The 15352-nt window shown below is 36.1% G+C and overlaps 1 protein-coding gene across 1 annotated transcript; it reads right to left on the bottom strand.

Annotated features, from left to right (window-relative positions):
- Positions 1-963: 963 nt before the first annotated feature.
- LOC136845758 (uncharacterized) lies at positions 964-11685 on the bottom strand. Its single transcript, XM_067116002.1, has 10 exons — positions 11559-11685; positions 10580-10718; positions 9972-10152; positions 7928-8055; positions 6901-7033; positions 5952-6122; positions 5104-5157; positions 4159-4283; positions 3710-3818; positions 964-1897 (listed from the first exon to the last, which is right to left on the bottom strand). The coding sequence occupies exons 5-10, from the start codon at positions 6981-6983 to the stop codon at positions 1318-1320; spliced, it is 1122 nt and encodes a 373-aa protein (XP_066972103.1). The 5' UTR covers positions 6984-7033; positions 7928-8055; positions 9972-10152; positions 10580-10718; positions 11559-11685; the 3' UTR covers positions 964-1317.
- Positions 11686-15352: the final 3667 nt, after the last annotated feature.

The raw sequence follows: 15352 nt of genomic DNA, 5'->3' as shown, positions 1-15352 counted from the left end.
AATAATGAAATTTAGGCTATAAAGCCAAACACCAGGGCGCTTTCAGCTATTCAACCTTTAAGATAGTGAAAAGAGGGCGTTGGAGTTGATGGAACGCAAGATAAAGGGATCCAAAATATAATTGAGATGATGAAAAAGGACCTAAAATTGAAACTGGGAGACAATACCAACTGGGAGACAATACCACATTTCCACCAAGAGGTAATAGTTCTAGAGGTTAGACAGCAAAATGAAGCCAAAGGCTAAAAAGTTGCAGCAGCAAGGGGCCGATGGGACATTGCAGACACCCTTTAGTGATACCTGTAGTGCACCTCGTGAAGTGCATTGACGGCACTACCACGCTACAGGGTATTTCTTGGTACTGATACGGTGGGTAACATACTAATTTTGATCAGGTGATGTTAGGCAAGTTATAATTATTTTTAGTCCTGAATGGTAACATACTAATTTTGATCAAGTGATGTTAGGCAACTTATAATTATTTTCAGTCCTGAAGGGTAATTGTATCATAAAATTGTTTTTTTTTTTACCTTTCTGAGTTTCAGACCGATAAATTTTTAGCTGAAATGTGTTATTTGAACTGTTTTGCTTACTCTTAAGACTGTAGCCTTCTATTAAATTGTTATCGGAAGGCATGATATTTTCTTAACTGCTTTGTCTCTGTTATTTGACAAGCAACACATCAAAAAGTACAGGAATTAAGTTTCAAATCAATTGTCCATATTTAAAATTTTTTTTTTTTTTTTTTTTTGGTGAGACTAGCACAAACCATACAATACCTTTTGTCGTTTAAGGTAATGTTAATTTGTGGTTGCACAAATTGTTTGGAGAGAAAATTATTTTAGACCATTTCTTTAATTAAAAATAGATTAATTCATCCCCTAAAGCCTTAATTATAATAAAACTTTTCCGTATGAAAACAATATGAATAAATCCCCTGATAAGGAGTAATGAGAACAAATATACTGCGGAACATAAATATACTGGAAGTACCCAAATATGTTCTTATAAAGATTTCGAATACAGTCTTAAAACTTTTTAAATAAGACATTTAAAATGTTCAAATTACTGGAATATGGTCTTCGAAACTTGCTTAAACCACCAAATTTCCCATGCTGACGAGAGTTCTCATATTTTGAAAACTTCAAATATCTTATTATGTACTTCCCCGTAAACGGTTTAGTGACAGAATTGACAACGGTATCAAGATTATTTTTGACTCAAAAATACATATAAAACAATAAAAATCAACGACTTCGTCTAGACACCAAGCGCTTAGCGTGATGGGAGTAGCGATTCAAGCAACGTCACTGTAGCCTACCAAAACAAAATCCGGGATATCAAGAACACAAACAGTGGTAGTTCTGATAGCCTTCCCGTCGAGGCTCCACTGCCGCCAGGCCTCTCTCTTACATAATGTTCCGGTGCTGTAATGAGTTCTGGTTCTATACCCTCTTGAGGCGAAGTTTCTGCTTGATCATCCTCCACAGTAGATGAAGAATGTTCAAATGTTACCGAGTAAATAAGTGTAGACAAGCTTCCCAACTCCCCATTATCGCTTGAATGCAAAGGTTGTTCGATTGTTGTCGGTTCAAGTAACTCTTGTGTTAGTTTCGTTGAGGTCAGTAACGACGAAATGGTATGAAAAGTCTCATTTGAAGGGATGTATCTCTCTTCATCAACTGCCGATTTCACTTTCGTCCTGTGAGGCTGCTGGGCTGATTCAGTCGACGACGCGGTAGGAAGAGTGGGATGTGGCGTTTCCTTGAATGTAATCCCTCCCTCTCCAATTTCTGCTGATTTGGTCGAGACGGGTAATGACGACACAGACTGGGAAAGTAGTGGTGTCGTATCCTTTGGAGTAATCCCTACATTTTCTATCTTTGCCATTACGGTTCTGCAATAAAATTATTAGTTACTTGAATATTAAGTATTGGTTTCAGAGAGATGTAAACATATTGGTATAATTTTATGATAGAAGTCCGTTTCATTCACTTCATTCAGCGGGGTGACAATTTTTATCCGATATACATTTCATTTGTTAAATACAAACGTCACTTACACATTAATATACGGGAAAAACAATTTACAATAAACAATGGACAAATCAGAAGTTTTTACACATTTTTAAACGAGTTTAGGTGGCCAGTCTGGCACACCATCTTTACACCACAATGTATCAACTGGAATCATTCTATTTTGTTACTAAATAGACTTAAAAGTGATGGATATCTTGCAAACACAAACATTCTAGCAAACATACAAGTTCACGTCTAAATTTATTTTCTTTAAATTCCAGTAACTCAAAGAAAACTATATATTATGGTAGACTTCGAAATTTGTGATGTCCCTGGCTCACGTTAACTGCTTTGTACTGCAACAGAATCTTCTCTGCTTTCGAGTGTCAACAGTTATGTTTAATTAAAAACAATTAACAAAGAAAAGGAAACTAATATGGCAAAAATCAGTGAGTATATTTAGTGTTGTTAAAAAACCCATCCTATGCAGTCATCTCCAATCGCCTCTATTCTCTAATTCCCTCGCACTAAAATAATATGGCCTACGCACATCATAAAGTATCACTGCTCTGCACCGTTTTGCCTAAAAATTCCGGAGGATTTTTTAAAACGTCGTTACTCCAGAACTATTTTGACTGTACTGTATGAATGGACGTTTTAGCTTATTTACGAATGCCTTAGTGGGTGCGACATTCGAGTTGGTTAATTTGGAAAATATATTCAGATGAGATAACCCATACGCATACCAGAGTTCGTGCTAAGGAAAACACATTGGTAACGTAAGTGAAAAAAACTATCTTTCTGATAAAATAAACCCCGCTGGAATTAGCTTGATATTTCTTGGGCTATATAAACTCTACAGAGGATTGAAGAAATCAGTGTGAAACATTTCAAATACACCTTAAAGTAATCCTTAAGTTTCTTTGTTACCGATGGCTGGAAGTTTTGAAAGCAAAGAGTGAATGAAGAAAAACTTAACATCACAAACGTTTTTAAGAAATGGTTTCCCGTTGTCTGAACAGATAATACAGTATGATAACAGATGAGTATCGACATTTGAAACTTGAAAAAACACAAATAGGAAAACAAATATATTCGATGACTGTATTGTGCCCTTGACTTGAGACATTTGCTGGTCGAACGTCCAAGTCTTGGGAATCTGGGTAATAGGTTCCTGTCCTGGGGAAGTGACAGAGAAGGGCATTTTAACCTAGCTACAATCCTCGGTGAGGATTGTAATATAGAGCAGTTATATATCTTTTATATCTTTGTGAAGGAGACGGGGTTCCTCAGCAAATTTTAAACCATATGTACACAGTATGTATATATATAGTATTTACAGATAAGATTAAATATACATAGTTTTGATATTTAGTGTATGAATCCCTTTCAGATTTATTTATCTTTATAGTTAACTATTTCATTTTATTGCGGTGTCAATAACCCAGATGTTGTGACGCCAGTTTTAGCAGTAATAAATCGGTCAATCGGAAGCACATGCTGTCGGAGCGTCATGCTGCCTCCTCAGTGTGGAGCACACTGGGGAGGGCACATGACGCTCCGAAACTAGGTGCTCCAGAAAGTATTTGTTCTCCTACTTGTAGTTTTTCTAGATGTACAGTACTTTATTATTTCATTTCAGTAAATGAGCTGAATCATGTTTTGAATTCTTAACTGAATAAGTCTGTTACCTGCTATCGAGTGAATAGGTCGACACACTATCAAACTGCGGAGATGTCGAATAGTCACCAAACTTAGATGAAAACACCCCATCTTTGTCTGCCTCGACTGTCGTAGGATCTGTTGTGGGCAAATCCAATGTTATATTAATGAATTTGTGGTGCAAGCAATATCTGAGACCTAAGAACCTTCTAGCAACTTAATTCTGTTGACAAAACATCTGAAGCAGTGACGACACTCGAAATTTGCATTATTTACCTACATAGACTGCTTCCTCATGTGGGTTTTAGAGAGATCAGGGACAAAAGTAGTATACAAAATTATCATGACATTAGTAAAATTTAGAACTTCAATAACCTGACATTAGTACAATCGTATACTTTAATAGCCTGTAAAGTAGTTACAGTTTTGTCTCAATCTTTCAAGAACACGACAGGTTCACCAGAGTATTATGACAAACCTGATGATGATGTGGGTATTGGGGCATTATCGGAAGTGTTAACAGCCGCCATTGACTCACGAACTTGTTTACTTTTACCCAGCAAACTGTCGAGGGAATTACCGGATTTATTTCCAGGCGTAACCCTGCAAGAGGAGAATTTTCTACTGTCAAGTCCAATATATAAATCCATATAATTTTAACAACTCTTTGTTTAAGGAGTCTATAGTTTTTAGAAATTTCAAGCGGTTACTTAGAAAAACTGTTAATCTTAGATACAGGAAACATTGAAAGTTCATGTAGTTTTAACTTCTTAATTTTTAGTCCTTAAATGCAAGCTTCAGTGGAATCCCAGTGTCTTTAAATCATCTTATGTAATACTTGATATTTTCATGTCAAGTTACCAAAGCACAGTATTTGAGAAACCGAAAAGTCTACCAAATTGGTCTTATTCATAGTTACTGTGGATTTGTTGCTATCGCCTACGAAAAAATTAGTATAAGCCCTTCCCGAAATGTTAATAACTTTTCGATGATACAAAATGTATTTATGAATACTGCAGTCCAAAAATAAGTTTCATTAACTTTATTTAAAGAGAAATGGGCAAGTTATCAAGAGAAAAAGGTCCTTACATAGCCACCTAGACTTCTCTGAACTGGTCATCTAGTTACATTAACGACAGTTGAGGACAGGTTTCACCATTATTACCGAATGCTTTCTGTAAATTAAATCCCATACACAATTTACTCTTGAGTATCATGAACAGGAAAAACTTCCATTTTTGCCGATGCCTAGTAATTCTGACTTTTTTCCAATATCAAGTCGTATAGAATGTTTATTTTTAGATAAGTGAATGTAAGAATAAGGTCTACGCAAATTTGGAAAAAGGGCCAGAATTACTTGGCATCGACAAAATGAAAGTTTTCCCGGTCAGAATGTAGGAAATTCGACAAATACTGCACTTACGTTCTGGCCACAGCTTCACTAAATCCACAATCAAGCCCGTCTGTTTCTTCAGAGCTAAAAACATTTTGAGAGGTTAGAAAAATATATATTGAAGTAACTAAATTTCCGAATTATATATGGCATAGGTTATGCTTCTTTTACATCTGCTAAATTTCACCAATGAAGGTATCGTACTGCTTGATTCTATTTGCCAAAATATTTTCAATGAATGAAAAAGTGACCTCATGTACACCTAACGGTACCAAATCGCTATATCAGTAAGGTCAGGGTCTACTGGGTTATAATGGTACTTATTCATATTTTATGTAAATTGTAATTGAATTATCAGCAGACGTATTTTGCACATGAACATATAGCTTGCCATTAAACCTAGAACAAGGACTGGGAAGAGAATAGCTTTGTCTAAAAGGTTCGTTATTCCGACTACTTGGATAATGAACCTTAACTACTTCCCTATTCGCACAGTGATCTAAATGATGTCACAAAACTTAAGCAAGTTCCACAGTGCTTGCATGAAAAAGAAGTTGAAAAAATGAAAAACTAAGGCATTTCAAGATTCTCATTCAGCCACCTTTACAACGTAGTCTTTACATAGGGGGCATTTGGAAATTTGGAGGGTAATGGAGAGAAGTATTAGGTTTTCAATTTAGTGAGCTCTATGTTAAGCCGTAAAAGCAAAAATTGTTTACAGAGTTCATGATGACCTTAAAATGAAATGCACAATCACTGGAGTAACATTAAAATCAGGCATAATAGAACAGCAAAAAAAAAAAAGGTTAACTTTTCCTCAACACACACACACACAGACACCCACACACACCCGGACTGGAAACATGACTGAAACTTACTAATGAGAATACAGGTAACACGCATTCCGTGACACTGGTGGGAAATGGTGGTTAAGGTTGTCCTTGTCGTTGAGGACTTTCAAAAATGACAGGAAACTTGGAACAACTTCAAGTGGGTCTTCGAACACTATCCAGTCTCTCTCTGGGCCACACTGTCCAGTAACAGGACCTCTGAAGGAAATTAAAATACTGATTAGTATGCAACACGCAGAACAATTTCATAGAATATAAAAAAAAGGATCGAATTTCTTCCTAACAAAATTATCAGTGTGTGAAGTCCCTTTTTGTGGCTATACATATTGTACTAAGTGGGAGGGCCTCTAGTTAAGTTCCTAGACTTCAAGCTGATTCCCACTTCTGTTGATTGATATAGGGTGACATATTGAAACCATTTTCCTTCCACCTTTTGGAGCCAGCAGCACACATTCCCACCAATATTTTGGGTGTCCATATTGCTTCTGTCTTTTTGAAGAAATCACCAGCCTCCAAAAAGTCGTCCTATTGTTTTCTTGAGCTGTGTTATTAAAATTTCAAGTTGAACTTGTTCGTTCCGGTTTGGGGTGGTCTTCCAAGTTTAGGCGCTGTTTTTTTCACTGCCTTCTCGACGGGAGTGAATGCATTTGGTCCTTGATCCCAATCACCCCTTATCTTTCAAACCCTTTCCAGCCTTCCTTGCTTTACCAATTCCATTACGCGTCGCTCATCCTACCAAAGACTTTTGAATACCTGTACGTAAAAGCCGCTTCAGTTCTAGCATCAATACCAAGAACAACACGTCAGTGACCGTTGTGACTCCAAATTACATGATCAATACAGATACATCTAAGTGGCAACTACTTGTTCTCCGATGAACTGCAAATGGGGCGAAAAAAAAACGTATCTGTTACTCGGGCGCATTTTCCTCGATAGAAAGGCCTTATTCAACTTTTTAAATACTATCTATACTTACCTGTAGTGATAGAATGGTTTTTCTTCCATTTGGCTAGGCAGCAAACGCGCCAAATCCAGCGTTAACCTCTTCTTTTCATCCATGAAAGAGGATACTTCTCGTGTATTTCGGAAAAGGCGCCCTCTGATGTCTCCTGTCCATAACAAATTCACAATGAGATTATTACTATAAGAAATGTTTTTGGAATGGAATAGAGAGTTTAGGCCAAAGGCCAAGCACTGGGACTTATGAGGTCATTCATCGCTGGAAGGGAAATTGAAAGTAGGTAGGTTTGAAAGGTGTAACCGATGCACTGTGAAACAATTGTCAGGAGAGGGTGGATAGCAAGATGGAAGAAAGAGAATATGAAAGGAGGTACAGTAAAAGGAACGAAAGGGGTTGCAGTTAGGACGCTGCAAAGAACCTTAAGTAATGACTACAGATATGCACTTCCTGTCAAACAGTCAGCCAGCTGGGCTGTCAAGTGTTGTAAATGTCACTCTGTAGCTGTTCAGTGCACTGAATGAGAAATTTTTATTAATTTTCGAAAAATTTTTTGGATGTCAAGAATATATAAGTGTTGATACTGAGGAATCCATTCCCATCTTTCTTACGGATGGATGTAATGAGCGACTGTGATTTTGAGATCACATCAAAATTATTTCAGATATCTGTCGTGCAAAATAGAACTGACAGCAAATTGATAGAATTCAAAGGCAATCACTTGCTAAATAACAATCAGATTGAAATAAAACTGTAAAATTATTAAAGAACGACTGTCACCAAAAACTCTTAATATTTGCATTTTGTAGTGAAATTATCCATCTTGTTTTCTGTGCAAAAATCGTCAGCCATAGCTCAATACAAATATTCATGCATTTTCCTGAAATAAGTGTAAAACTCAAACCAGTTAATATCGCCAAGTAAGCTTAAAGGAGTAAATCAGATTACCTTCTCACACACGAGAGAGAGAGAGAGAGAGAGAGAGAGAGAGAGAGAGAGAGAGAGAGAGAGAGAGAGAGAGAGAGAGAGAGAGAGAGAGACTCACCGATGGGAGGCGAGGCAAACTATCGTTGCTCATTTCTTGGAATAAAACTCCAACCGCTAGAGGCACCAGGGAATGTGTAGAATTAGTTCGGTGAAAGTAATGTTGAACTTCCATCGGATAATTATAACCTAAGGAAAGAAAATTTTTTATTAATTTAAGATATTAATGCATATAAATGGACAAAGTTGTTAAAACACAAAAATAATTAGGAAATCCTATAACCCTGTTAGATTTTGAACTCTGAACTATCTTTTTGATTACCAAAAACCTAGTGTATTCAAGTTTGTTAAGTGTGTATATGTTGCTTTTATATGGTGAGACGATACGGAACTGGCCAAGCGACTCAAAATTACCAGCAAATCAGAAAATGAGAGACTTGTGTATTATCTTGAGGTATGTTTCACAAACTTGGGGTCGAGGGTTACAGCTAGCAATGATGTCCTGACTTTGGAATAATGCAAGGTGCCACGTTGAGGTATAATTGAACCATACAGTAGGGTTGCTGAAACGACTGGAAGCAATACATTTTAGTTGATCGGGTAGCTTATCCAGGAACTGGTTGTTTAATGGTTTAAAAGCTCTGAGGGAAACGGTACCATAGGACAAAAGCGTAGAGGATGGATGAACTAGATCCAATCTCGGTTTGGTTATGATGTTTAAGTTAAGGCAGGGAGCATATTATAACATCTCTTCAGTTTTTGTGGGGAAAGTGAAGAGCGACGGTGACTGGTATTAATGAAAACGCTGATTAATTTGTGGCAAATCCTTCCATGAGTTCGTTCATGTTCGTTGTTGATAATGTTCGTATTTATAAGGAATGCAACATTGGAATGAACTAAAAATGTCTCAAACCTTAAGAAATCCCCAAAAAAATAAGCAACGACAGTCAAAGGATTTTGTCCAAGTTATGCATTAGAATATCCACTTTCAGTTGAAATGTTACAATTCCAGGCAATGACTTTTGCTTCTGATTGTCGAACTTGAAATTTCACTTCATACAAATCTACCTTCTGTTGCATTATTTCCGGTAATTCAGCCACGGGACAATTTCCGCCATGTGTTATGTGTTTCACCACAAAGGGGAACCTCCTGCAAACGTTGGCCCTAGCAATTCCATATATGCAAAGTGGAGGCTACCAACACTGTTCAGCTGACTGACTAATTTTCGTAAGGTACATTTCCAGAAGAAGGAATCTTATTTAATAAGACCTATCTCTTTTTTATTTTACTATATTACTTTGAAAATCACTAATATGCACATATTTGATTGAATCTGTCATTTAATAAGACCTACCTCTTTTTGATTTTACTATATTACTTTGAAAATCACTAATATGCACATATTTGATTATCAGCTGAAGCCACAGTTAATGTTTAAAAGGAAACGACAGATTGCCGAGTACTTCGGTGTATTTTGCACATCTTTTGGCGCTTTGTGCCCTCAAGTTACGTAAATTGCATGTTAGTTCTTTTCAACTTTTTAAACATTTCGTGTGGCTTCAGCTGATACGCCATCATTTTCACTACTTCCTTACACCTTTCTCCGAGCATCAACCTGTAACTGGGTAGTCAGCCCTGATCGGTTCCTCGCCATACTATTTAGTGTTGAAAATGTTATTGTGACAAGTACAGCACTTTACAGGTTCTTACCTTAAGCAGTGTAACAGTCAAGGGACTGATTACAATATTACCTTTAATGAATAGGGTAAAAGTACGCTAATTAAGTCAAAATATTTTACAGTTGTCTGGAGCAATGTAAACCTAAGTGTTTTGCAGAGCTATTGTGAATAGATCCAACGTGTTACGAGAAAATTATTCCGCTTTTAATACGTTCGAACATTTTCGAAATAACTGTTTAGATCACTGAAGGGAAACACAAACGGCCAAGGAGAAAAAGTAACAGGCTCATATTCTTTTCCATTTGAACTGTAACGTGCATGCTAGATTTGGTTTGAACACCTACAGAGAGTAATCACAATGTAGTGTGAATTAAATATAAGTAAGTTAAACTATCACAAACCAGAAGAGGAAAGCCTCAGCCTACCTCCCACAGCATGGTCTGAACCCTCTTCGATCGTCCTTCCCCAATGGACTTCGGAGTTCTCATAGCACAACTTCATGTTGCCCGTAGGATAGTCCACGCATTTCCTCTCGTCTTTCAATACAGGGGTCAGCTGCAGGACCGCAATCCCATCGCGCTCAACATAGTTCATTTCGACACTTAACTGATGAATTACAATTGTCAGTAATTGGTAAACGGCTAAATCGAGCTGAGGGGTGGGGCGGGACGGGGGAAGGGTTTGAAGTAAGGAGGTATTAACGCTGAAGAAGGGAACAGAAAATATTGAAAACTTAGACAAGAAAAAGGTTGGGTAAACCGAATAACATTTTACGACTATACAAGTTTTATCATTTTCAACTGATCTCAGTTTGGTACAACAAACATTCACAATAGCAAATCCATATGTATAAAATCATAGTATAATCACAGACAGTAGTAGTAAGTCCTAAAATTTTACTAGATGAAATATCAAATATCCTCGTAATTGCTAGCAGGCCCCTTATTTCTTTTGACTTCTGCCAGTAGCTATTAAGTTTTAAAGCCAGTAAGCCAAGCCCAAAATTTACTAACGTTCTGTGCGACTTTCTCACCTGTAAATCCAGCAGAGTATTTGGTAGAGATATCGTTGCTCGTCCTCTGACCAGATCTGGTATGAAATCCACCGGCGAACCTTGGCAGTTGAGGACGACATTGTAGTTTTTTCCCATTGCGTACGTTACTGGTCCTAATCTATAACGAAAAGTAAAGCTGTATTGGATAAAAACTTCAGTGCAGTGCACATCCAAATAGTTTAGATAATACCAACTTACTTATGTCTACCACTGTTTGATATGGTCTGGCGTGAAGCTCAGTTTTTTACGACAAAACACTTTCGTATGTTATCCAACACGCCTTTTCAGTTGTGCTTCATCGTACCATTTAAATGTCTTGTAATGTTGTTCGGAGGTTCTGCTCTGTCCCTTCTTGTCTTATTCATTCATGTACGATGATTCTGTTATTCAAAAATCTTTATACATCTCGATCCTTTTTAGAAGATCATTCTCAGTCTTGCTTTGTCCAAGATTTTCCTCGCGTTCTTTATTCTTAAATACTGGTTTGTGTCGTAATTATTTGCGTCGTAATGACGCAGATCTGGAGGGTACCACAGACTCAAGTACAGGAGGAAGAACTTTCCATAATAACATGGCAGTATATGTAAACAACAGTTCTAACTTTTGCTTCCTACCAATATCTCGGTAACTAAACGTTTGTAATGATGTCTTAGGAAAGGTAAATTTTTATTTTAATACCATAACCACGACCAAGAGCGTAGTGTTTAGTACCAGCCCCATAGGAAGGGATGTTACTATAAAAGACGGTAAATTTCTGGGTAATAGTAAATTGAAGGGGAGTTATATTAGGCAAGAAACCTAGATTTATAAAACTTACCAAAATGGTTAAAATATCGTTGTACCTGAAGTTAAGTATTTCCACAAAACCAGGCAGCACTAATCACCTTAAAATAAGAGGATCTCTTTCAATGTCAACAACTAAAATGACCCCAAAACTAACTGAAAGCAGTAAACTTACGTGAGAAATATAAAACGCAAAATATTGATTGAGTAATCCGTCATGTTTGATGAAATTCTTACACAATTTAAGACCACCTTCTCAGGAGGAGTACCACACTGTACTGAACCTCTCGGCGGGAAACTGCAAAGGATTCATAGACTAAAGAATTGCGCTGACTTCAGGGACCACGGAAAAATAGGCTTCTTACTGGAACTACATGAGCTCTCTAGTTTATCATTATTATTTCCATTGTCATTATTATTAACTAGGCACAACAGTTAATAATTTACTTCATTAATTACGATGTTAAAAGACTTGTTTTTTCAGCTCCACGCAAGAAGTTTGAGGCAATTACCAAAGGTGGAATTTCAAGGGGTTCATAACTCCAGACTACTGACTTTAGCTACCGTTTATTCCGTTCACTCAAATTAGGGACTAAGACTTTGCTCTTGCTAAACCTAACATATCTTGAAGTGGGATGGAATAGCCACATGATGCCGAATCAGAGACCAAAAAATTGGCGAAGGAATGAGACAAGGGAAATACAGTAGATTATACTCCTTTGCTAAATAACATTGAAAGTATGTCCGGACTAATTACAATCTAAAAATAGCTTTGCATAAAGAAATGTTAAGTGTCGATACATATTGTGAACGAAAATAACATTCACCTTGAAAAAAGTCATTAAGAGGGTAATGTTAAAAAAATACATCGATTTAATTGATTGTAGCTTACATAAGGACAAAAGCAAGAGGTAAAGTTTTTTTCACTATTTTGGCAGTATGAAGCATACCACAATACATACGTTCCATATAGACGAATCATTTGAAATTCAGTTTAGAGCCAGTGAATATGTTTATACTGAAATGAGAGTAAAACTTAACAGAGACTTAAGCAATATATTATTAAGTTGTCATGTCTCCAGCATGTTCACTTTGTAGACAAATATATTTTTCAAGGTGAATGTTATTTTCGTTCACAATATGTATCGACACTTAACATTGCTTCATGCAAAGCCATTTTTAGACTGTAATTAGTCCGGACATACTTTCAATGTTATTTAGCAAAGGAGTATAATCTATTTCCCTTGTCTCATTCCTTCACCAATTTCTTGGTCTCTGGTTCGAAATATGTGGCTATTCCATCACCATTTCAAGATATTTGTTTGAATTTTTAATTTACAAGTAATGAGTGTTGTTTGCTATTTATATTCTTTATGTACTATATTTTTTTCCTTACTCGGCACTCACACACACACGCACAGACACACACATGTATATATATTATATATATACTATATACATATATATAAGATATACAGTATATGTTTGTGTGTGAGTGTGTATGTACGTATGTATGTATGCGTGGGTGTGTAAATGTGGTGTGAGAAAGAATTATATATATACATATATATGTATGTATATATTATATATATACATATATATATATATATATATATATATATATATATATATATATATATATATATATATATATATATATATATGCTTAGTTCTATGGAAATGAAGTGTGGAAGTTGGATGTGAATGAAAGAAAGTGGAAGCTGTAAAGGCAGTTGATGTTTACGTTGCATTGGTGGTATGCGGGGTTAGTTTAGGTGAAACTACTGATAAGAGTGTTCTGAGATGGTCTGGTCAGGCGAAGAGAGTACTGAAAAGGAAGGGCCTCAACATCAAGAAAGGAAAAAATTGCATACAAGATAGAGGTGAATGGTGCAATGTTTTAGGGGGATTGAACACACTGCTGATGAGACTTCTCTGTAGGTGTATGAAGTGGCTATTGTTGTGGAATTTTTTTTTTACTGTGAAGTGGCATTAACTACGATTCAACGGTTCAAACGCAAATGGGGCAGTAATCATTGTGTTCTCTTTTCTCTCCAGGCACCCTGTGTTAGGGTAGACGGGTTATAGTTTTATATATATATATATATATATATATATATATATATATATATATATATATATATATATATATATATATATATATATATATATATATATATATGGACTGATGAATGGAAAGAACAGAAAATGAATTGTGATTTGCAAATCAAGACTGTCTTAGTGAGACTAGAAATTTCCCTTGCCGCTGAAGTCCAAAAATCAAAATAAGAAATAATCATTTTGGAAACTACAGTAAGTATAATAAGCTTGTTTTTATCTGTCCTGAACTGATCAAGTGCACAGTCTCATAAGGCTTACTGACAGGCACTACCATTAGCATGAACCAAGCATAAGGTTTGTGGTTATTTATATATGTTTTCCTTAAACTAATAACAGAGGGGCGAACATCTGGGTCTGATGCATACACACACACACACACACACACACACACACACACACACACATATATACACATATATATATATATATATATATATATATATATATATATATATATATATATATATATATATATATATATATATATATATATGTACACTCGGCAAGAAAAGCGAGGATACAGTTTTTCTAGATCTTCGGACATATATTGCTAAATAATGAGACATCTGGCAACTTTAGAAAGGGAAAGAGCTTCAGTCTTATTGTGTTTGTTTTTTGCTTGACCTCCTATAACTTTCAATCATATTCTACGGTTCTGAAATCATTGATACTTAAATGCAGTAGTAAGCGTTACAGTATTCGTTCAAGTTGTAATTTGCAGCGACAGTTCTGAGCAAAATAAACATTTTTCCACATAACCTACGAAGTAACCTTGCACATATGAATTTATGACACCACAATGAACGGAATGCTTGCATAATCGGAAACGCGATCTTCCATAATGAAATCAAGAGTTAAATTTGAGCTATGTCCAACGAAAAACTTAGGGAACAATAAAGGAACGAATGCAATGTTATGGAGAGAGAGAGAGAGAGAGAGAGAGAGAGAGAGAGAGAGAGAGAGAGAGAGAGAGAGAGAGAGAGAGAGAGAGAGAGTTGCTGTCGTGTAAGCCTAGGCCTATATGTAGAGCTACTCATTTCATTATTTTTTTTCTTTTAGAGATTGAGCGATACTATATTCTTATAGTATGTTTTAGCAATGGAGAGAGAGAGAGAGAGAGAGAGAGAGAGAGAGAGAGAGAGAGAGAGAGAGAGAGAGAGAGAGAGAGAGAGAGAGAGAGAGAGAGAGAGTTGCTGTTGTGTAAGCTTAGGGCTACATGTAGAGCTACTCCTTTCATTATTTTTTTTTCTTTTAAAGATTGAGCGATACTATATTTGTACATTATGTTTTAGCAATGGAGAGAGAGAGAGAGAGAGAGAGAGAGAGAGAGAGAGAGAGAGAGAGAGAGAGACTATGGCAACGTTAAGAAACATCCAGTTACTTGTGTTTTCCCGCCGAAGTTATCGCGGTACTCCGCACATCATAGAGAACGCTCTTGCAGATTTAAATAGATTGGGTCAACCTGCCCTAGCTGTCACAACATTTACTGCTATTAATTCCAGCTGACCTTTAACACCGTGAAATACAAATATGAATCTGTAAAAATTAAAGAAATTATCATTACCTCGTATGATGATGCAATAATAAGCCTGTTCATAACGGAAAACGAGTAAATATTGCCGTTCTGATAAACAGTACTACACCGAGATATCCACACACTATCTTTTAGATCTCTATGAACGAAGTCATCTGAGAAATTCTGATTACTTCGGACATGCATGGTGTTTTTAAGTATCTGAACGTTTTTGTTTTGCAGATTTAATATATATGATATAATTTGCATTGTATTTTCATATTCTAGAGTAAATTTACCGAGATTATGTGTTTTCTGTAAGAAAAAAATTAAAA

This window comes from Macrobrachium rosenbergii, chromosome 14 (genome assembly GCF_040412425.1).
Source record: "Macrobrachium rosenbergii isolate ZJJX-2024 chromosome 14, ASM4041242v1, whole genome shotgun sequence".
In the NCBI taxonomy this organism is placed as follows: domain Eukaryota; kingdom Metazoa; phylum Arthropoda; class Malacostraca; order Decapoda; family Palaemonidae; genus Macrobrachium; species Macrobrachium rosenbergii.
The sequence above is the reverse complement of the archived record's forward strand: the minus strand, read 5'-3'. Positions and strand labels throughout refer to the sequence as shown.